This window comes from Sarcophilus harrisii, chromosome 3, assembly GCF_902635505.1.
Source record: "Sarcophilus harrisii chromosome 3, mSarHar1.11, whole genome shotgun sequence".
NCBI classification, from domain to species: Eukaryota; Metazoa; Chordata; class Mammalia; order Dasyuromorphia; family Dasyuridae; genus Sarcophilus; species Sarcophilus harrisii.
Genome location: NC_045428.1, coordinates 557,243,719 through 557,268,118, shown reverse-complemented (window position 1 = coordinate 557,268,118; position 24,400 = coordinate 557,243,719). Strand labels below are relative to the sequence as shown.

At 43.7% G+C, this 24,400-nt stretch overlaps 1 protein-coding gene across 1 annotated transcript in view; it reads left to right on the top strand.

The window, feature by feature from the left end:
* Window positions 1-24,400, top strand: part of MAN1C1 (mannosidase alpha class 1C member 1) — a 198,632-nt gene that overhangs the window by 152,238 nt on the left and 21,994 nt on the right. Inside the window, exons 5-6 of the mRNA XM_031961530.1 lie at window positions 4,584-4,678; window positions 17,873-18,060. Of these exons, the coding sequence (XP_031817390.1) occupies window positions 4,584-4,678; window positions 17,873-18,060 (283 nt within the window). The remainder of the gene's footprint in view (window positions 1-4,583; window positions 4,679-17,872; window positions 18,061-24,400) is intronic.

The following is a 24,400-nucleotide window of genomic DNA, read 5'->3' as shown; positions in this document are numbered from 1 at the left end:
TCTGGGAGACTCTTACAGAAACTTTTCCTGTAACCTTTAATTATCAGAACTCATTTCTACTTTCTCTAATTTGCATGTATATGTTTAGTACATTATATTTATATATATATATATACATATATAGCACTATATGTAATAGTGTTCATAGCTGTCATATGTTCACAATTGCTGTATCTTAAGAAAGTTTCTTTTTAAAAAAATCTTTTAATAGTATTTTTCCCTATTACATGTGAAACCAATTTTAAACATTTGGGTTTTTTAAAATTTCTTCTCTTCCATGAGTCAGTAAGCAATCTGATATAGGTCATATGTGCAAAACATTTCCATATTAGTCATTTTGTGCAAGAAGACGTGAACAAAAAAAGAAAGAAAATGAAAAACTAACATGTTTCAGTTTGTATTCAGCCAACATCAGCCAACAGCCCTTCTTTCTCTGGAGATAGATAGCATTTTTCATCATGAGCCCTTTGGGATTGTCTTGGATCACCGTTAAGAATAGCTGTCATTCACAGCCAAACATTGTACAATGTTGCTGTTACTATGTATAATGTTCTCCTGGTTCTGCTTACTTCACTCTGCATCAGTTTATGTAAGTCTTCTTAGATGTTTTCTTAAGAAAGTTTCAGAAAACTTTCTCTCTGGAAAATGTTCCAAGGTTACAAGTTGTGCATCATCTGGATGTGGTTTTTCTCTTCAGTCCAGTCCTAACCTAACTTACCTACTCAAGAGATACCATCCCCTTCATCTCCTCAGTCAAAGAAATGTCCCAGATGATGTCTTTGTACTAGTTTGTTCTATCTGTGGATAAAGATGAAGTCTCAGAATCTTAGCATCCAGGAGTGAGTTAAGAAAGATGAATTAGAGAACCAGTTTCTAGGCCAGGCCATTCACCTGGTTCAGCCAAACCTTGACAAATCCTTAATACCTCTCATACTTCTAGCACCCCATAGATTAGCAGAGGTCCAACAGCAGAATCTCATTCTTCTGTGTGCATATTCAGGGCTTTCAAATGTATTCCATTGTTAATGGGGCAAATCTGTAGACATCTGCCATATTAGAATTGCAACCAAGGATGTAACAGGAAGGCTTCACTATTATATTTACAATTCTTCAATCTTAGCTTTAGATGGAACCTCGTGAGCTGTTTAATTTAGCCCATACAACAGCCCCATGAATGGGACTACATATTGTAAACTCTTCTGGTCCCTTTGGCTTAATCCCACCTAACAGGAATGTACCAAATGCAGCCATAATATATTGACTTGGAGGGGAAACAGATACTAAACTCATTCTCCTTAACTTTTCTACACAACCAAATCTCAGGGGAGATCGATAGATAGAGATAGGTAAATAGAGAAAGAGAGAGATGGGTAAATAAGCAGACAGGTAAATGGATGGATAGCTAAGTAGAGAGTAGGTAGAAAAAGATAGGAAAATAGAAATAGAAAGGAAGCAATAAAGAGAAAAGTAGATAAATGGAGAAACAGAAGAAGAGAAGGAGGAAGAGGAGGAGAAAGAGGAAGAGTAGAAGAAAAAGAAGAAGAAGAAGAAGAAAGGAGGGTTGATAGAAATAGAAAAAGATAAATAGATGGAGAGAAATAGAGAAAGATCAATGGATAGATTGAGATAGAAAGAAATAAGTAGGTAGGTAGATAGACAGAAGTAGGTAAATGGATAGTAGATAAAAAGAAATAGAGAGGAAAATAAGTAGATAGAGAGGTAGGGATAGATAAGAGAGAAAAAGAGAGGTAGAGACAGACAGAAAAAATAGAAATATAGACAGAAGGGGAAAGAAACAGAGCTAAAGAGAAATGGATAAGTAAACAAAAAGATACAGACATGCATATACGGCACCCCATCTATTAAGTACTTATGAGAGACACACTGAGAACCCCAGCAATGCTACTCCACCTGCCCATACCAAAAATCTTGCCTCCAACTGAGTCTCCCTATAAGCAGCTGGATCAGCCACAGGGTTCCACAGTAGAACTCAATCTGTTGCAGACAGCCCACCTGCTGCTATTCTCCTTCAGCTTCTCACCATATGCTACCACTGTAGATCCATCCTGGTGGTTAAGTTCAGTTCAGTTGCTAATGACTCAGCACTGTTTCTTGCAGTCTTGTTAAATCAGCTGCCTGCTCTTGGCTTGGGTGCTTCCTCTGGCCGTGGTGCTGAACAGGGTAGACCTACCTTCTACCGGTGGCCAGCAGCAGTAGCCAGGAGCAAGTAACACTAGAGACACAGAAAGCAGCTCCCGGAAGCTGCAAACAGTTTTGCAGCAGGGCAACCTCCCGCCGATAGGATGCTTGCCCTCATATCTCCCAGAATTATAGAGATAAGGAAAATCTTTTTGCACTCTGAAAAGGGCAAGGAGCTAATGCCGAAGATTAACTGTCATGAATTGAGTCACGAGACCTGCGTCCAAAATGCAACTCTGGCACTTTCTACCCACAAGACATTGGAGAAGTAACTTAAAACTTCCTTCAGTTTTTTTTTTCCATCTTAAAAATACAGGACCTTATAAAAGGCTTCCTAGATGGGTTGATAGATGATCACTAGGTCAAAGCTATTGAGCAGAAATAGACCTAAAAGAAGATCTAATCCAACTTTCTCATTTTCAGAGGAAGAAATAGAGGCCTACAGCTGTTAAACAGCCTTCCCAAAATAAGACAGGTAGTACCAGGGGCTGGTGAGGGAGGAACAAGCATTTATTACGCACCTTCTATGTGCCAGGCACCGTGCTGTTTTATGATTATTATCTCATTTGATCCTCACAACTATCCTGAGAGGTGGATGCTATTATTTTTTATTATTTATAGCTGGGGAAATGGAAGCAGCGATTTGTCCAGTGTTCCACAGCTAGTAAGTGTTTGAGGCCAGATTTGAATTCAGGTCTTCTTGAATCCTGACTCGGCTCTCTATCCACTGTGTCACTTAGCTGCCAAGGCTAAAATTAAAATTTACATCCTGTGGTTCTTAAGTTTAGCACTTTCTACACTCTCTAGGCAGATCTTAGTGTGAGTGGATGCCAGAAAAAGCTGATCTATTCCCCCACCCCGTTACAAATAGAAATAGCTGCCATTAGACAGGCAACGGAGAAAGACTGTTTCTCCTCCACAGACATGTGTCATAGCCCCTGGGCTTCATTTGGCTCAGGATCAGTTCAATCCATTGCTGGTTTATTAAACACCTACTCTGTGCACTGTCCCTTATGGAATTTACACAGATGAAATACAACAGGGCCCATGGTTCAGTGGAGCACATAATCTGGTAAGGGGAGAAGACATACTTCTTATATTTTGAGAACTTTAACATATTCCTTCCTTCATGTGGACTGCTGCATCCAGTGGGGGTGCAGGCAATGATTCTGGGAGTTGCTATTGTTGAAAACAAAAATGTATGAGGAGCTTCTTGGGCCTTAACTAGGCTGAGCCTTGGGTGTCAGAGTTCCAATCAATTCCCAGGTCTCTCCTCTCAGAATTTCTGTCTTGGCTGTGGGTACAAGAGTTTATGCTTTGCTGACATGAATTTAGTCATGTAGACCACACATGAATATCACTGGAAGCCCATGTACACAATGACTCCCAAGTGAAATAGAATGCCCCCAAAGAGGAGAAAGAGATGATGTGTGTTCAGCCACCCACCAAATGAATTAAATGCTTTCCTGTTACCACACTAATCTTCCAGGATATTGAAACTGGAGCTAATTAAGACCAGGGTCTGAAACTAGCTGCAGGGCTGTGTGGCTCCAAGCAAGGCACTTCATTTTTCTGGGTCTTGGTAATCTTATCTGTAAAATAAGGGATGATAATAGTGTATACTTCATAGGATCAAATAATGCCTTTTCTCTCTTTTTGTATCCCCGGCACTTATACACAGTGCCCGACACAACCAGAGTAGGTGTTTAACAAATGTTTATTGATTGAATAACAATACTTATATCACCTGCTTTATAGGGAAACCTTTGTAAAGTAGTTGTCATTATCAGAAGGGTACAAGTGGCTGTGTGACAATTGGATGTGACGTCTACCCATTTGGAAAGTTCCTAGTACATCATCCCCCATCCCCGATATTCATCAGTTCAGGTTTGGAGTCTTTTGCAAGGTAGTGTAGTATAATGTCCTGGAAAGATATGGAAGATATGCCAGACTTGGAGGTGGGAACCTGTGGTTTCTAATCCTGCTCCTGTTCATTGAAAAGTCACAATTTTCTGAGTGCCCGTTTTCTTTCTTATATATAGAGAGAATAAGCACGTATATAGCACCTAGTATATGCCAGACACTATGTCAAGGCAATTGTCTGCCTCCCAGGTTGTTGCAAAGCTCAGAAGAGCAGGCATTTTGAAAGCCTAAAAATGCTATATAAATGCCTGCTGTTTTTATTATTGTTATTTCCATGCCATGGGGTGATATGGACTTTCTGTGGATACCAGCCATACTTTATCATTCCTTTTAGGTTCTCTTTATCTTTAAGACTCACAGGCTTAGGAGTAAATTCATTCAGCCATAGACACATTCCGGACCAGTGAGCTAATCCTGCTAAGGCTATGGTTCAACAAGCCATCTTAAACCTTCTTTTGCAGGTCTTCCGAGAGAAGGTCATCAGACTTGGAGAGAAGCTCCTGCCAGCCTTCAACACCCCCACTGGAATCCCCCGGGGGATGGTAAACTTTGGGAGGTAGGAACCATCAGCCAGCACTGGCACTGACTATCCACTCCTGGGGACTGTTCCTCACGCCATTGATTGATTTAGCTACAGGGAGAAGTGGGCTGAAGCAGGGTGGCTTAAAGGCGTAATCATGCTTTACCCCTCCCCTTCCCCCTTCCCATGACAATGGCAGCCAGTTGTCAAAGTGGGGAGTTAGGAATCCTGCAGTGAACCCTTTTTTAATGATGTCTTAAAAGAAAAAAAAAGAAAGTTACATGATTGTTATATATTTAAAAATTATAGCAATCTGTATCCAATAGGTTTACAATTTCATGTGCAATCATCTTTGTTGAATTCTACTGTGTTATGGAAATTCTTCTTTTATTTCATAAATTAAAAATAGATTTTAAAAAATCAAGTCACTCAACCCAATAGGCTAATATTGTTCCTTCCAGACTAGGAAGGATCCCAGGGATTCTCTGGTGGACAGCTCCTCTGTTAATCATTTCATTCAAGTCCACAAAACTGTATCTGGTGCCTACCCTATGTGGAGCACAGCACTTGAATATAATAAGTACTTCATAAATGTTTATTGATATGAACTGTTCTGGACATTAAGGGATATAATCATACTTTAAAAAGCCCTTAAGGAGCTTACAAAATGGATGCTATATATGTCTTCAGAGTCTAGGACAATACCTTGGACCCAGTAGGCAATGAATAGATGTTTATTGAATGAATCAATGAATTTTGAACTTACTAGAAAAATACAACATAATACTCATAGCTTCAATACAAAATAGGACAATATATAGGTACATAAGAAAGATACAAGTTTAAGAACAAGAAAAGGAAATGATACTTCTGGTAAGAAAGCTCGAGATGGCTCTTGGGAAAAACTAAATATTTAAGTCTGGGTAGGGTTTAACAGTGGAGACTGGAGCGGAGAGAGTACTGTTGATGTAGAAAAGATGTGAAGGTGAGAAACTACAGGACATGTAATGGATGGAAGTAGTCAATTCAGTTTGATACAAGCATGAGTTGAGGGAAGGAGGGGAGTGAGATAAATTTGGAAAAGCAAAGTGGCTTTTCATTGTGTAGGAATTAAGAATTTGGAAACAGTGAAAGGAAATTGGGCTTTATCTGGTAGGAAAAAAATTTTAAGCCTCTTGAATGATCCATTGACTGACTGGTAGATATCAGGGAGCCTTTGAAGATTTTGAACAGGGTAGGGATGTGATCAACTCCGTATCTCAAGAAATCAAACGAGATCTATGCTGGATACGTAGGAAGGGCAGAGTTTGGAAGCTATTATTTGTTTAGGAGACTATTTCAGAAATCCATGCAGAAGCTATAGAATGGGGCTATATAGAATGAGGTAAAGGATTCTAAAGAAATTGTTAAGAGAAATATTCAGTGTTCTGTAAAAAAATACACCTTCTTGGTAACTACCAACCTGCTCCATCTTTATCTTTCCATCCCTGCTCCAGGGCTGTATGATTATAGATCTATTGATCCACAGAAAAAAGAGGTTCAGGGAGCTGTCAGATGCTCATAGAAGAAGCAGGGTTTGGAGCTTGGAGGCACAGATCCATGACCCAGAGCCCATTAGGATTGTTACTGCCTAATCCTGTGGTTAGGATACTTTTTGCCGGAAAAGCCTTTTGATGCCTATGACTTTCTGATCCCTGGAGAGTAGGGTAGCATCAGTCTCCAGTTGCCTACCTAACTTGTACCATGAAGATATCCCAGACTCTAATCTTTCTGATTTTGGAACTTTGGAGAGACTATTTCACCACTCTATGCCTCAGTTTCTCCATTTGTAATATGAGAAAAATTCTATTTCTGTGTGCATTGTTGTGATGAAAATTCTTTGATCATTTTAAAGTTCTATAAACAAGAGAGTTGTTATCCACCAAAACCTTTACAGAAATGTTGGATAATACCAACCATTTTTCTCTCGGTGGCCAACAGAGACAAAAGCAGCATCTGGGAAGATGAATGTAGGCGTGTGTGTGTGTGTGTGTGTATTTGGGGGGAAATGGCATTAATACTTCTTACTTTGCCTGATTCATGATTTCCTTGGTGGGGGCCCTCAATTCAATGCAAATCAACAGACATTTATTAGTCTATGGACAAGGCCCTGTGCTCCATGCTGGGGATTCAGACATAGATTATAATAATGGAAACTGACATTTATTTAGCATTTCACATTTTGCAAAGAACTTTACATACATCATTTCATTTGAGCATCACAACAATCCTGTGAGATATTTCTGTAGCTGTTTATGAGCTGTTTATGTTATGAGGGAAAACTGAGGCTTGGGGAAATAAGGCAAGTTGCCTGTGAAGATGCAGCTTGGAAGCCTCAGAGGTGAAAATTCAACTCAGGGCTTTCCTGACTGCTATCCATTCATTGCATTGCTTCTCCAAGCATTCTCAAGAAGCTCATAATCTATAATAGTTTCTGAGGCACAGGTGAGAGATAGATAGAACATTGGATTTAGAACTGGGGAAAATCTAGGTTTGAACCTCTCTACAGACTCGCATTAGCTGAGCCATCCTGGGCAACTCACATAATCTCTCTAAATCTTGATTTTCTTATTTCTAGAAATTAGGAGGTTAATTTGATGACTTGTGTGGTCCCTTCCAGTTTTATCTATGATTTTATAGAGAGATTTTGCTGGTGTTGAAACTCCCAGAAAAGGAAACTCCCTCTATTAATGCAAGTTAGGAGTCACAAAGAGCTGCATTCAAATTTGACTTCTGACATTCACTAGCTGTGTGAAGCTGAGTAAGTCACTTAACCTCTCATCTGCCTCAGTTTCCTCAACTATAAAATGGGGATAATCTATCTCCCAGAGTTTATGAGGATCAAATAGATAATTATGAAGTACTTAGCCCAGTGCCTGGCACATAGTAAATGTTATATAAATGTTCGCTGCCATTATTATTATTATTATTCTCTAGAGTTTGTGATCTCAGAAAACTGTGTAAAAAATTGAAAGAATAATTTGGTGAGGGTCACTTAGCTGGTATATGGCACAAGTGGACCCAAAACTAGATCTTCCCTATAATCTCTCCACTACACCAATCTGCCTCTCACCCCATGAGAAAACCACAAATGAGGGAGAAGGCAGGTGGAGAGGAAAAGTCCTATAACTACTGCCCAGGTCTTCCCATAAATCCCTACTTCACCAACAGAGTTGAGTTTAAATCCTGGTTCTGCAATAACTGTATGGTTCTGGATAAATCATTCTAACTTTCAAGGTCTCAGTTTCCTCACCTAGAAAACAAGAGGGTTGTACTCCGACAACTTTTCAAGCATGAACTAAGTCTTCAGCAGGGATCTGGGAGAGAGACAGGAAAGACAGCGATAAAGGGGGAGAGAGACAGAGAGACAGAGAGAGGGGGAAGGAGAGGGGAGAGAGGGAGGGAAGGAGGAAGAAAGGGAAGGAGGGAAGGAGGGAGGGAGAAGATGAGAAGGAGAGAGGAAATGAGGGAGAGAGGGAGGGAGAGAGAGAGAGAGAGAGAAAGTGTCATGAGTTTCTAGAGAGAAGAAAACATCCATGAAGAAGTGATCAGGATTGTCGAATGCTACAGTGAAGTCAAGGAGATCGACTAACAGAAGTAGACTTGGCAATCAAAAGATCACTGTAGCTTTGAACAAGGAAGTTTCAGGTGACAGAGTTGGGAGCCAGGCCGCAAAGTAGAAAAGGAGGAAATGGTCATCACTAGTTGGTGGAAATTAAAGGCGTCAGGGAAGGCATCATGGAGGAGATGGCATACAAAGTGGGCTTTAGATGATGGACAGGCTTTCAGCGGCCAGAAATTTGAAATTCTGGGCAGTTGTAGCAATTGGAACAAAGAAACAATGCAGAACTGTCCAGGGTATGTTTGGAAGACAGTTCGATTGTCACCTACAGGGAGAATGAGGTAAGTTGGAAAGGTGGAGCAGCAACAAATGGTGGGGAACCTTGAATGATGAGAAATTTGGATTTCTGTTGGGTGGGTAACAGGTAATTGCTGGGCTGTTAGGAGATGAGGAATAATATGACCAGAGATTATTCAGGCAATGGTGTACAGAAGTGTTCCTGTGTATGAACCAGATTCGGATATCTTCAGAAAATGTTTGACAAAATAAATTAAAATACACTTAATGTAGAGAATTAATGTGGGTTTTCTAAATCACTTTGTGGCCTGCAGAGATCCATTTCTATTTGTGCTTGACACTATAGGATAGGTCGTGGTGAGAAAAATGAAGGCAATTGCTACAGTCCAGATGGGTACTAGGGTGGAAACTGAGAACAGAGAGGGAAATGAGAGATTCAAAAGTTACTACATAGGACTTAAGTGTGTAGATAAGAAGGCAATAAAGGGTGAGACGCAAGGATTCTTCCAGAGAAACCAAGCCATTATCACGAGAGCTGGACATGTCACCTGGGACCTCTCCAGAGATCCCTTCAAGAGGGAAGAGACATATCCAAAATGGCAGCTAAGAAGGCCTTTGGCGTACGCTTCTGGCCTCTATGTGCCGGGGGTTCCAGTGTCTTAGTATACCCAGTGAGATGTTCTAGCTTGGACCCTCTGGCCGGGGAGAGGTCCTCAGTTCCCCTCCCCGGTCTCTCTTCCCAGCTTCTAAACTCTAAGAGATCAGACTGGACTGTGTTTGCTGTCAATCACCTCCATATCTCAACAAGCACTTGTTTAATACAGACCCTAACTGACATTTCTGATAAAGTATTTATTTTAAGCACTCTCCATCTTCCGAGGTGCAGTGGGGGCGGAAGGGGATTATGTATACATATGTATGTGTATGTAGATTTTTTGGCAGAAGTTCCTCTTTCTTTAATGGGCAAGATATTCGGTGTTTCAAATGTTTCCTCCTTCCACCCTGCCAAGTGTCAGGGATGCCTCCTACAGTGGGCAGAAGCAGCCCAGGAGCTGCTCTTCAAAGAGAAAGTCTGATGGATTCCAGCACACGTACCTGGCAGCAACCTAGGAAGGCCCAGTCAAGGCAGGGAATAATCAGTAAAGTCCTGGCAGTGAGGAACTAGAATTCAGAGACAGACTGGAGAGCTAATTATGCTGAGACCCACCCTCACCCCCACCCCCCATTGCTGATAGCAGGGAGGGAGGTCTTATGGGATGTTCATAAAGGAACCATTGATATTAAAATGGAGGAAGGTCTGTAGATTTTGATATCAGAGCTGGGAAGGCCCTTAGAACCCAGGATGTCAGAGCTGGAAGGACCCTTAGAACCCAGGAGGTCAGAGCTGGGAGGGCCCTTAGAACCCGGGATGTCAGAGCTGGGAGGGGCCTTAGAACCCAGGATGTCAGGGCTGAGAGGGGCCTTAAAAGTTTAAAATATGGAATGTCAGAACTAAAAGGGCTCTAAGAACCCCTAAATATCAAAACTAGAAGGGACCTCAAAGATTATCTTGTCTGTCTTTCTCATTTTATAAAGGAGAAAGGGAATGGCTCCTCCACAACTCCCCAAAGCACCAGAGGGAGGCTGGGTGTTGGATTTGGGTTTCCCTGATTCCCGGCCAGTGTGCTTTTTGCTATCACTCTTTGTTGCTCAAGAGGAAGTTCATCTCTGTCATATTCTGTCACCAAGGGAACTAGAAGTGAATAAATGACAACCTATATGTAATATAATATAGAGTGACTGATGATAATAATTTGCTCTGAGGAGAGTACCCGCTTACAGGCCAGTAGTTTTCTGTGTCCTGAAAAATCCATAGAGAAGTCAGGGAAGAAGGAAGGGAGAAAGGGAGGGAAAGAAGCATTTATCACTTACTATGTGCCAGGCATTGTACCAAATACTTTATAAATATCATCTCATTTGATCTTCACAACCTGAGAGATAGGTGCTATTATTAATCCCTCATTTTGCAATTCTTTTCTTTTCTTTTTTTAAAGCTTTTTATTTTCAAAACACATGCACAGATAATTTTTCAACATTGACCCTTGTGTTTCAGATTCTCTCCTCCTTCTCCCCTCCCCTAAATGGCAAATAATTTAATATATGTTATACATGTTAAAATATGTTAAATCCAATATGTGTAAATACTTATACAATTCTCTTGCTGCACAAGAAAAATCAAATCAAAAAGGAAAGAAAATGAGTAAGAAAACAAAAAAGCCAGCAAACAACAACAAAAAGAGTGTGAATACTATGGTGTGATCCATATTCAGTTCCCACAATCCTCTCTCTCGATGTAGATGGCTCTCTCCATCACAAGGTCATTGCAGCTGGCATCCATCATCTCAATATTGGAAGAAGTCACATTCATAAGAATCTATCATCCTACAACATTGATGTTTGCAGTTATTTTCTATTTTACAGTTGAGGAAACTGAGGCAACCAGAATTTGAAGGGACATACAGCTAAAAAGAGCCTGAGGTGAAATTTGGACTCAAGCCTTTGGGATGCCAGGCTTAACCCTTCACCAAGTGTCACACCTTGCTGCCTCAGAAGAGAGAGCTCTAGATTCACTATCAGAGTTGAATTCAAATCCTGCTTCTGGGATACCTGTTTGGCTTTGGACAAACCATTTTACCTTTTCAGTCTTCGATTTTCTCACCTATAAAATAAGAGGGTTGTACTAGATGCTCTTTCAAGCATCCTTCAGCTCTTTATCTATGGCCTGTGCCTTGGGCATCGGCTCACATAATAATCCCCCCCAAGAAGCTTCATTCAGGCTGGAGAAGGGGGAGAGCCGAGCAACTCTTCTGGGTCAGGAGGAACCAGGGTAGGTCATTTTTGTCTAACTGCATCTGAAATTTCCTGCCCTTGCTCCTCTCCGTGTGGAAGGGGACTCTCCTGAGGGAGAGTGGGCTTTGGAGGGGACCCCGGCAGTCAAAGTCAGTGCATTTCCCGGGCTCTGGAATAAAAGCCACGAATGGGGCTTATTAAACAGCTGGGCTGCCAGGCATTAATAATAATAGGAACTATAATAATGGTGATGATGATTTACATTTCCATAGATCTTAAAGATTTACAAAGTACTTTTCCTACAATTCTGAGGTAGGTAGGGAAGGTGGATTGTGTCCTTTGTACAGTTAAAGACACTCAATCTCAAAGAGTTCCCATGGCTTGGCCCAGGTCACACAAAGAGTAGTTTCAGAGCTGGGGGTCTCAAATCCAGGTCTCTCCCTCCCTCTTCCTAATTATTTTGTGATGCTTCTTATGCCACTGATATGGTTGAAAAGGAAGCAGGGAAGACCTCAGAAGCCAACTTTGTATGTTTTGCAGAAGAGTGCTCCCCTCCCGGTTTGCTGTTTGAATTCCCTAGCTGTCACCTTTATGGCTAAATCAGGGCTCCTCCTTGGGAACAGCTTGTATTGGAGAGGAAGGTGCTATACCAATGAATGTAAAAACCAAAGGCTGCTTAGTTGTCTTTTACTTTGAAATTTCCTTGGGATCCTCATTACCATAGGCAGCATCAATTATTCACTGATGGCTCTCTGACCTGTTCAGCTCCAGCTGAAATCTGAAGGCAGAATCCCCATTAGCAGCCTGCCCTGCTGGGAACTTGGAAAGGAGGGTCTTATTGGCCTGGGGGTGGTATATGGGGAGATGAGAGCTCTGTTCCCTGTTCCTCCGGCCCCACCTCCAGCTTCAGCCTGTCTGGAAGCCTCCTCCAGCGCCCATCCCATCCCTTCAGATACTGAACCAGCCAAGTGTCAACCCCAGGGTTGAAACCTATTTGACACAGTCACACTATCCATCCCCTTTCATTTCCCTAGGGCACTGAAAGGGGATTCCTGGATCCCATACGTGGCTATCCGTATTCAAGGATGAGGGAACTCACCTCCTCCCAAAGCAGCTTTTGGGTCAACTTTTGAAAGTTTCCCCTGACCACAAGCCTAAATATGCCTTCCATTGTTTGTCCCTATTTCTGCTCTGGGGACCAAAAGAACAAAACTGATCCTTCTTCTACCAGACAGCCTTAAAGTCAGAATATGTGTGTGTCTCCTCCTTCCCCCATCCCTTCATACTTCCACAGGCTAAATATCCCAAGTATCTTTGAATGATCGAAATGTGGCACCCATTTGAGAAGGATGCTCGCCACCCTCCTTTGCCCTTCCTAAAAGATGGCCCCCAAAATTGTACACAAAACACCAGATTGGAACTGATCATGATAGGAAGGAGGAGACAGGTCATGGGATCACAGGACTCTAAGCTAAATGGACCCTGTCTAGTCCCACCCTCTCATTTTACAAAGGAAGAAACAGATACTCAGAAAAAAAAAAGATTTTCCCATGATCACATGGGTAGAAAGTAGTAGAATTGAGGTTTAAATGAAGGTCCTTTGGCTCCAAATCCATCATTTGGATCAATGCAGTTCAAACTCCTTCCCAGTGGAAGAAGCTTCTCTGTGATGAGGGATCATCCTTACTGTTTGAATGAATGAATGGGCATTTATTAAGTGTTTTCTGTGTGCCAAGCATGGAGAATACAAATAGAGAAGAGAATCCTGCTTTTTGGTTCTAAGACTCCTCCTAGCTCGTCATTCTACTTTCTAAGGGCCCTCCCAGCTCTGACCTCCTGGGTTCTAAGGGCCCTCCCAGCTCTGACATCCTGGGTTCTAAGGACCCTCTCAGCTCTGACATCCCGTGTTCTAAGGGCCCTCCCAGCTCTGACATCTTGGGTTCTAAGGGCCCTCCCAGCTCTGACATCCTGGGTTCTAAGGGTCCTCCTGGCTCTGACCTCCTGGGTTCTAAGGGCCTTCCCAGCTCTGACCTCCTGGGTCCTAAGGGCCCTCCCAGCTCTGACATCCTGGGTTCTAAAAACCCTCCCAGCTCCGAACTCCTGGGTTCTAAGGGCCCTCCCAGCTTTGACATCCTGGGTTCTAAGGGCCCTCCCAACCCTGATTTTCAGTGTTTTCAGGACCCTTCCAGCTCTCTCTTTCTCTGTTCTAAAGACCCTTCCCTCTCTTACATTCTGTGTTCTAGAGCCTCTTCCAATTCAGACTTTCCTGTCTCTGACCTGGATTACAAAGCTGACTCCAACTCCGATATTCCATTTAGTCTGCAGCTTGTGACAGGGTGGTACCAGGGACAGAGATTCTTTTTGGGGGCTTTTGATTCTGTGCAAGGACCAGTCTTTAAGATCTTTTGATTCTAAAAACAGCAAATAGCAGCCAGCAGGAAAGAAATGGCCAGCCCTGTGGGATCTAACTCTGGCCTCGCTTCTGAGTCTCCAGCCTCTCAGCCTCCTACTCTGCCTCCTGTCTGCACAGCTAATTAGTGATGTTGCTACTTTTATACTCCCCTGGAATGAGGGGAAGTAGCAGAAGTGAAGTCCTTTGTAAGGCTGGATGTGCATTAAAGTGCTTGCTAATTGTTACTGTTTTTTTAATCAATGTTGTGTTCTTCCAGCCTCCTTCCCCAATCTGTTCTTAGTGTCCTGTGGCCTTCCTTTTAAAAAGAGGCAAGATGGAGAATGATTTATAGGGGAGGAGATGTAAGCACTCAGAGACCCTGATTTCGTTCATGCCTGGTCCTGGCTTCCCAAAATCAACCAGCTCCTGTCAAATCACACAGTAACAAAGCAGCAAGGAACCTTAGAACCCAAAATGTCGGAGCTGGGAAAGAACTTAGAACAGAGAATGTCAGAGCAGGAAAGAAACTTAGAACACAGAATATCAGAGCTGGGAAAGAACTTAGGACACAGAATGTCGGAGCAAGAAGGAACCTTAGAATAGAAAACTATCAGAACAGGAAGGAATCTTAGAATGGAAACTACAGAGCAGGAAGGAATCTTAGAATGGAAAAATATCAGAGCAGGAAAGAATCTTAGAATGTAGAATGCTAGAACATAGAATACCAATCCCTTAACAATCATTAATTAATAGGAACTGCACTAAACGTTCCCTATGACATCCTCCTGCTTGAAAGAGCTCACAAATGAATATTTACATGTGGAATCCTAGCAAGAAGTTGCTAGCAGTAGAAGCAACATGGAAAATGTTCTCCAGAGGTGAATCTTGAGGGATGCCAGAAAATCTAGGGAGCAGAGGAGCCCAGGGAGAGGACTGAAGACATGAAACCCGGCCAGTAAAAAGGCCTGGAGTCAGGAGCAAGCATATTGGAGACACAGCCAGAAGCCCAGTATTACTGGATGCAGTATGTGAAGGGCATTGAAGTGCCAAAAGGCTGGAAAATCAGGCTGATGCAAGGAATCCAGGCTTCGGAAGTCAAAGAGGGGAATCTACATTTGATCTGGAGTTAACAGGAAGCTCCCAGAGTTTATTAAGTGTGTGTGAGGGTGATAACAGACCCGTACTTTAGGAAGATCACTTTGGCACTGGAGGGATGTTTGGATTGGCCAGCAAGGAGTCATGAGGTAAAGGGACAATTAAAAGAACTGAATGAGGGTGATGGCTGTGGGAGGACAGAGAAGGGCAAGGGTGGTGAAGATGTCATGAAGGTAAAAATTAAAAATCTGACAACATATTGAGTGTGAGTGAGGATCCACAGAGGACACTGGGAAAATGGCGGTACCTCAATAGTAATAAGAAAGTAGGGAAGGAAGGGGGACAGGCTGGGGAAAGGGAGGTAGAAGTCTATTCTGAACATAGTTTGAGATGCCTGTGGGAAGTTCCATTCAGGATGTCCAAAAGGTAGCTGGTGACCAAAGACAAGAGCCTAGAACAGACTAGGGCTGAGTATTTAGATCTAGAAATCACCTCTATAGAAATGGCAGTTGAATCCACGGGAACTGATAAGATCACCACATGAAAGAATATAGAGGAAAAAGAAAAAAAGGACAGAGTTCTGGGGAATGCCCCCAATTAGGATTTCTTCATCCGGAAGAAGGAGAGGTCAGAGAATTAAGAGATACAGAAGAGAGTGGTGTCACAGCAACTTTGGTGGGAGAGAATATCCAGGAAGAAATGATGGTTAACTGTGTCACAGTCTGCAGAAAAGTTAAAAGGATAAAGACTGAGAAAAATCCAATTAAGGGCTCATTGGGTAAGCTTTGGAGGGAGCACTTTGGTTGACCTAAGGTGGATTATGCTGGGTTAAGAAGCTTTTTGTTTAGTCATTTATAAGTTTTCTTGACCCCATTTGGGATTAGAGATACTGGTTTGCTATTTCTTTCTCCAACTCATTTTACAGATGGGGAAACTGAGACAAACAGGGTTAAGTGACCCATTAGAAGTCACTCAACTAGTAGTGTCTGATGTTGAATTTGAACTCAGGATGATTCTTCTTGACTCCAGGGACAGCGCTCCATCCATGATGGTACCACCTCGCTGCTGGTGGACATCCTTAGCCCAGACAACATTCCCAGGAGTTTAACCAAGAAAGGAAAGTGAGATACAGAGGAGTGACTCTGGTGCACACAAGTTAGGGTTTATACAGGGTGGGAGAAGACGTGGGTATGCTTGTAGGCAGCAGAGGAAGAATCCAAAGTTTGAAGATTTGCTAAAGCCTGGGAGCGATTGAGGGGTGAGGGGGCAATCTGCTGGAGAAACAGAAGAGCAGGAGAATAGAGGCACATGTAGAGGGGTTCCCCTTATAGAGAAGGACTGAAGGAGGAGATGGTGGAGGAAGGTGCCTGAATGACATGAGATGAGGAGGAGGAGAGAAGGGGAGCGCTCTCTCTCAGCACAAAAGTCTCTTTTTTTAGGGAGGTAGGAGGTGAGCTCTTCAGTGGCAGGTGGAGGGAAAAGATGCCATGGAAGCTTAAGATTTGCAAGAGCTGCTGGGATGAGTGGGATAAGGAACAATTAGCAAGAAGGTCCCAGATGAGATTAAGTAACATTAGTTTGAAGTGGACCCAGGCACCATGGTTTTATGATTTGTTCAGCTCTATTTAGCAGTGTGTAAAGAGGAATGGAGAGAGGCAACTGGTTGGCACAGTGGATAGAGCTCCGGGCCTGGCGTCAGGAGGACCAGAGTTCAAATATAGCTTAAAATACTAGCTATACAATTCTGGGAAAGTCACTTAACTCTGCCTCAGTTTCCCCAACAGTAAAAATGAGCTAGAGAAGGAAATGGTAAGCCACTCCAGTATTTTTGTCAAAAAAAAAAAAAAAAAAGACCCAAATGGAGTTAATTCATTTTAGGACAGGTAGATGCTACAGTGGATAGAGTACTGGACTTGGAATAAGGAAGACTCGTTTTCATGAGTTCAAATCATGCCTCAGATACTTTTACTAGCTACGACACCTGTTTGCCTCAGTTTCCTCATCTGTAAAATGAGTTGCAGAAGGAAATCGCAAACTGCTACAGTATTTTTGCCAAAAAAATAAAAACAAAAAACCCAAATGGGGTCATGAAGAGTTGGGACATGACTGAAAAAACAACAACAACAACAACAAAATGGGGTTAATAATATTTGTTTCTTGGGGTTGTTGTGAGAATCAAGTGAGATAACATTTGTAAAGTGCCTTGTACATAGTAGGTACTTAATAAATGCTTATTTCCTTTCCTTCTTTTATGAGCACCATAAACCCTGGATTAAATTGCATACTCCTTGAAGGCAAGACTTTCATTTTTGTGACCTCAGATCCAACATAGGGCTTTGCCCAAAGTATAAATCAATATTTATTGAATTGTTTACTATAATTAGCAAATTAAATAGAAGAGAAGGCTTGGTGTCTGTACCCTGATTAATTTAGCAGAGCCTGTGAGAGGCAGCCATCCCAATGCTGCTGGCTTCCACTCTTCTGTTTTTGGGTCCCTTCAACCCTTGTGGGGGCTCCTTGGATGGTAACAACAATTGGGCAGGCCAGGTCATGTCAAGGACTCAAAGGCAGGAAATCAGGTATCTCCTCCATTTTGACTTTATCTCTGAGACTCAGTTTTCTCATCTGTTAAATGGGTATAATAATCCTTGTTGTCTTTGACTCATACAGTCACTGAAAGAATTAAATGAGAACAGATGTAAACACACGGTCATCTTGAGAACCGGCAGCTGTGATTATTATCCTCGGATTCTCTCTAGGAGCTTAGACAAGTGACTGCTCTCAGTTTGCTCATTTGTAGAATGGGTAGGATTATTTTTTGCACTCCATAGCACTTATGGTTGGTCATAAGATCACAAGGTGGAGAGCCAGAAGTGACCATTGGCTCTTTGGGAGGCAGCCGGGTAAGGTGCGAAGAGCTGTGGGGCCGGGGGAGGACGCGAGCGGGCGATGGCGAGGGGTGATGATGATGATGATGATGATGACGATGATGATGGCGGGGCTTCTGTCTCCCCAGCGGCGTCAGCAGGACCTGGGGCTGGGCGTCTCTGGGCAGCAGCATCCTGGCGGAGTTCGGATCCCTGCACCTGGAGTTCCTGCACCTCTCCAAGATCTCTGCCCGCTTCAGAAAAGGAAGTCCTCCCCCGCCCCTTGGGCGGGGGAGGGGCCCACTCCTTCCAGTGGCAGCCGGGAGCACGACTCAGGGTGGGGGGGGAGACCCAGCCCCGGGAAGAGGCAGCTGTGATGATGGCAGGTTCTCTGGGAGCTAGCAGCCTGAGGCTGGGCTCTGGGCAGCCATTGAGGGGAGAATTTTCCCATAGCACTGGGAGCTCTAAATCCAGGGGCAAGCAGTCCAGCGGCGGGAGCGCGGGGATGCCTCCAGGGCTTAGGGGAGAGCCACGCAGGAGGCCAGGCGGCATGGGAGGCGGTGTGATGGGGGCGGCTGGGGGTTTGCCTGGCGGGGCACAGCCTGGGAGGGGCGTTCGGCGGGAGCATCCTGGCTGGAGTGGCCGCACGCGAGTCTGCCCTAGATCTGGGTTAAGGCCGATCTCGTCAGGGAAGTCCTCGCCAGTTGCCTCTGAGGGGGGGAGGAGACTGCACTCCTGCAGTGGCTCGACAAGATCCAAGGGGGGCGTGGTGACTGCTCCTGAGGCAGCGAAGAAACAGCGACTGCTGGGGCTGGGGGAGGTGGCCTGGGTCACGGGAGGATAGGAAGAGTGAAGGCGGAGGCTTCTGCCCCAGTGGCCTTCAGCGGCTAGGCAGGGGCAGAGATCCCAGGGTTAGTTAGATCCACTGCACCTGATTCCCCCGTCCAGATCTGCTGTCTCTGGCTGAGCAGTCTGCTGGCCTCTCGGGGCTTCAGTAGGCCTGGTGACACTCTCCAGTGCGCCGGAACGATGCTCTGTGTGGCGTCACTCTCTGCCGCCTCAATCCCTAGTCATCTTTCTGCGTGGGTGGGGACCTCCTCAGTTCGTGAGCCCTCACGTCGCGGGCCTGTCTTGTGCTCCTAGCCGTCTGTCCTAACTCTCGATGCTCTGGCTAGGACTGGTCTAGTCTGCAGTTAATGTGGTCTCTGTCCCTCAGTCCTATCTCTAGTCTTCTAGTCGGGGACTGTAAGCTCTTAACTATCTCTATCTCTCTAGTTCTAGTCTCTGTCTGCTACTAGTCTCTGTCTCTCTCTGTCTCTCTATCTAATCTCTCAGTGCTCTAGTTAATTGTCTCTGTCTCTCTCTATCTCTATCTTTCTGTCTCTCCTTCTCTATCTCTGTCTATCTCTCTTATCTCTGCCTTCGTCTCTGTCTGTCTCTCTAGTCTCATCTCTCTCCCTCTCTCATCTGTCTTCTCTCTTCTCTATCTGTCTCTTCTGTCTCTTCTCTTCTGTCTCTGTCTCTTCTGTTCTCTTCTCTGTCTCGTCTCTGTCTCTCTGTCTCTATTCTCTCTGTCCTCTCTGTCTCTCATCTGTCTCTGTTTCTCTTCTCTTCGTCTCTGTTCTCTCTGTCTCTTCTCTCTCTGTTTTGTCTATCTCTCTGCTTCTGCCATATCTCTTCTCATGTAATTCTCTTTCATCTCATTGCTCATGCTCTGTCTATATCTCCATCTATGCTTCTGACATCTCTAACAATACATCTTTACTGCATATTCCTCTACTCATAATAACAAATATACATGCTCTCTTCTCTTCTTCCTATACCTTTCTCTCCTACTGCCCCTCTCTTAACTCATATGTGTTACACATATATACATGTATGTTTGTGTATGGCTACACATTTATACTCATGTACACAAATGTATGTGTACATATACAACTAAACTATACAGATAGTGTGTGAGTAGACACATCATTGAGCCACACCTAGGATAGTATAGTATATATTTTGAAAATCTAGAAATGAAACTCCCCTGAAGTCTCCTTAGGGTCCCCCCCCCCAGTTTGTCTGGGTTCTTAACTGCCTTCTCAGGAAGCTACACACTCTGGAGGTGCTGCCTTGCCTGGCTGGAAAGGCTTCAGGTGGGAAGGCAGAGGCAGGGCAGCCGTGTCCATCATCTCACCAGACACAAAGCTTTTTGTCCATAACCACTCCTACCAAGTCACCATTTTGGGCCTCAGTTTCTTCCCCCCCCCCTTAATAATAGTTTCTTTTGGGGGGGCCTCAATTTCTTGATCTGTAAAATAAGAGGACTGGAAATTCTTTGTTATATGGGATGACACTTCCTAAGGGGGAGGGGGAAGAATATAAGAACAAACATATTAATGGAAAATTATTTTTTTAAATGAGAGCATTAAATTAGAAATAGCTTCCAAGGTCCTTTTAAGCTCTGTAACCATGACTCCTATTCTCAAAAAAAAAGCCTGTGGAGGGATTTCAGAGGATCCAATCAATCATCAGTTATTAAATTCCTGGTCTGTGCCAAGCATGGACAATGAGGTGACACATCGGATAGAATGCTGGCTCTGAAGTCAGTAAGATGCATCTTCCTGAGTTCCATTCTGGATCAGACACTTACTAACTGGGTGAGCCTGGGCAAGTCCCTTCACTCTGCCTCAGTTTCTACATTTGTAAAATGAACTGGAGAAGGAAATGACAAACTCCTCCAGTATCTTTGAAAGAAAACTCCATTTCCAGGTAACTGGGGAAAATTAAAATATTAAATAAATAAACATTTTTTAAAAAAGAAAGAAAACCCCAAATGAGGTCACAAAGAGTTGGACATGACCGAAATGACTGAACAACAAAATGTGTCAAGCACTGTGCTAAGTCCCAGGGGATACAAAGAAAAAACAGAAACAGTCCTTGTCATAATCTATTGGGAAAAAACAGCAGGCCCATGTATGAATGTAGGCAGAACCCCCACAAAGTGAAGTTATCCTTTTTGGGTGATGGTAGGGGATGGCTAAAGCATCAGAGAAGCACTCACCTGGTGCAAACGGGGAGGATTCAGAAGCATTCAAGTATCTTCCTTGTCCTTCAGTTCTTCCTGCCCTCTCCTCAGAGCCCTCTTAGAATACAGAAGCCCCCCAAGGAGACCAAGGCTCTCTGTGCTTAGGACCATGGTCAGGGAATCCTTGAGTAGGAAGTGATCTGGAGACTCACCACCTAAAACTCCCTTTCTGAAGAATGCGATCCACTCCAGAGCATCCCTGACAGAGCATCCCTCCACCTTCTGCTTCAATGCCTCAGCCTGACGTTACTGGATCTCAGATTTGACAGGAGCTTCAGAGGGCATCTGGTTCAGCCTGTGACAGGTCAGGACATTTCTGAAACCAGCTGCCACTGAAGGCCCCCAGGCCCAGAGACCAACTGTCTCCTGAGACACCTCGTCCTCCTTTTGTGTATGAGTCTTAGGGAAGTCTCCTTGCACCCCTCACTGTGGCCCCTGTGCACCTTTTGTCTGCTAGTCTTAATTCTGTCCCCGAGGACAAGCAAAAGAAACCGAATCTCTCTTCCGTATAACAACCTTAGAGCTGTTATGTGAAATCCTGCCCCCCACCCCCTGCCAAGCCAAGCCATTCTCAGGACTGGAACAGCTCTCCCATTCCCCCCAACTGCCCTCAGCAGGCCTTAACTAAGCTGTGATACCCTGAACCCAATCTAAGACTCCACATATGACCTGATAAAAACAGAAAGCTTTGGTTCCATCCTGTATCTCATTCAAGATAATCTACTTTTATTAATACAGCTGAAGAACACATTAGCATCTCTGGCTGTTGTATCCTACTGTTGACTCATACCCAAATTAAGTCTATTCAATCTCCTAGGCCCTTTTCACTTGAACTATGGTGTTTTTCTCTGAATAAATAATGCCAGCCTTTACATAATGTTTTAAAGTTTGTAAAGCGTTTTACAATTATCACCTCCATTTACCTGGGAGGGGACTGCTGTTGTTATGCTCGTTTCACAGATGAGGAAACTGAGGCAGACAGAAGTTGAGTGATTTGCCCAAGCTAGTAAATATCTGAAACCACTTTCAAAATCAGGTCTTCCCAGCTCCTGGATCCTGTGCTCTATCCATACATCAACTGCACCAAAATGTAGGCTTTTCCATTTATTGTTATTCCATTTCCTTTCAAATTGCGTTTGGGCCCATCATTCTAACCTGCTGAAATCTTGGGTCCTGAAATCATTTTATTTCAAGATGAAGATAAATCGTCATTGTCCTTCCTCAAATAATCTTTAAGACTTTTAAAGACATCTGGCCACCCTACAGATTTCTCTTCCTTTTCAGATACAAAGGAGAGAGAGAGAGAGAGAGACAGAGACAGAGATAGAGACAGACAGAGAGAGAGACAGAGAGACAGAGAGACAGAGAGACAGAGAGAAAGCATTCTATGCTTTTCTCAATAGATTTTATTTTCCAAACTTTTCATCCTCTCAATTGCCATCCCTTTAACCTTCTCTAGCCCCCCTATTTTTGATACTCCCTAGGATACATCCTTTAATCAGACTTTGACTAGTTCCAAGAATAATGGAAAGTCTTTGCTCCAGTCCTGGGACAACCTGAGAGAAGGAAGATAGAGCTAGAGACGCCATGCTCAGCGGCTGATTTGGGCCATGAAATGCAAAGATTTCTTTCCAGTTAATTTTTCTGGTCCATTTACATTCTGGGCCTATTTTAGTCCCCCCAATCATGCCTCCTGCTGAGGTGATTATTGGCAGGCCAGAAACTGGCCCAAATTCTAGATGGGGCCCATGCCCGTGGTGGGATCTAATTTAACCTGCTCGGCTGCTCACTGCCAGGACAGCTGGAAATAGCTTGAGGTACAAGCACATCCTTGCCCTGATTTAATGGGCTCTGTTAACGGGAATGGAAATGAGACCTGACTTGGCAGAGCGCAGAACCATGCTCTGGAAAAAAAGGTTTGACAGCTCAAACGCCAGTTCTCCCTTGCTTGGCTTGTAGATAAATCTATTAACAGCAACATCTCCTGGGGTGGGGGGGGGGTGCTGTCTTTCTTCTGAGTGACTCCATAGTATGTAGGATTTGACATACCGCTGTGTGGCCACAGGGATAGGGAGGGCCCCGTCACCCTCCACCTGGGAGGGAGATAAGGGCATTTAGGGATAGGGCTAGAATCCTGGAGAACTGAGTTCTGCTCACCGATTTGCCAAAGGTGACCTTGGCCCGCCAGACAAGATCTTGGGCAGCCTCAGGCTCATGGAATTAGAAGTAGGAAGAGGCGACAGAGTTCAAGCCTCTCATGTTACAAATATGGAGTCTGAGGCTTGAGCGTTGACGTGAGAATCATCATTTGTGGGAGAAAGATGATGCTCCAGTCATCTCTGAGAGATTATATTAGCTCTGATTGCTCCATTTTAGGAAGGATGTGAACCAACTGGAGAACATCCAGAAAAGGAGAACCAGGAACATTAGGGAAGTAGAGACCAGGTCCTGGGCAGATTGAGTGTAGGATGCAGGGGCTGCTTAGCCTGGAATCTGGGCTTTCAGATCTTTCAAGGGCTGTCACATGGAAAAGGAATTGGATGTGGTTAATCCTACCTGGCCCCAGAGGACAGGGCTGGAGTGTATACTTTATACTTGTTCAGTTGAATTGCTGAACAGATGGGTGGAAGTGATGTTGTAATCTATGAAATAAGAGGGTTTGACAAGATGGTCTCTTAAGTATTGTGCCAGCTCCAACATTCTGTGCTCATTTAGATCCCTCCCAGCCCTCAGATTCTGTATTCTGTGGGTTTTCCCTCTTGTATTCTAAGGTCCATTCTGGCTCTGGCATCGTGTTCTAGGGTCCCTCCAACTTTCTAGATTCCCAAGCATCTCTCAGTTCTGCCATTCTATACCCTCTTGTTGGCTCGAACATTCTAGATTCCCAAGCATCTCTCAGTTCTGCCATTCTATGCCCTCTTGTTGGCTCCAACATCCTAGATTCCCAAGCATCTCTCAGTTCTGCCATTCTATGCCCTCTTGTTGGCTCCAACATTCTAGATTCCCAAGCATCTCTCAGTTCTGCCATTCTATGCTTTGTTGTTGTTTTTCAGCCTGTCCAACTCTTCATGAAGCCTTTGGACTTTAATTGGCAAAGATATTGGCGCCATTTCCTTTTAAGATAAAACAAGGTGAAGCGACTTGCCTAGGGTTATACAGTCAGTAAGTATCTGAGATCAGATTTGAACTCAGGAAGAAGAATCTTGGCTTGGGGTAATGAATGGAACACTGGCCCTGAACACCTCCTTAAATCAGGAGTTTAAAATCCAGTCTGAGACACTTAACACTTACTAGCTATGTGATCCTGGCCAAGTCACTTAGCCTCAATTGCCTCACAAAAAAAAAAAATCAGGTTAAAAAAAAAAGGAGAAAATAAGTCTTTTTGACTCCAAGATCCATGGTCTAGCCACTGTACCACTTAGTTGCCCCAGATTCTATGCTCTCAGAAATCTCTAAGCAATGATCTACACTTCTTTCACCTCTGACATTCTGTGATTCTCTAAGCTAATTGGGAATGGTTCACTCACAACATTCTGTAATTGGTTTTTGAGCATCGAGAAGTTGGGGATGTTTAGTTTGGAGATGAGAACAATTTGAGGGGCAG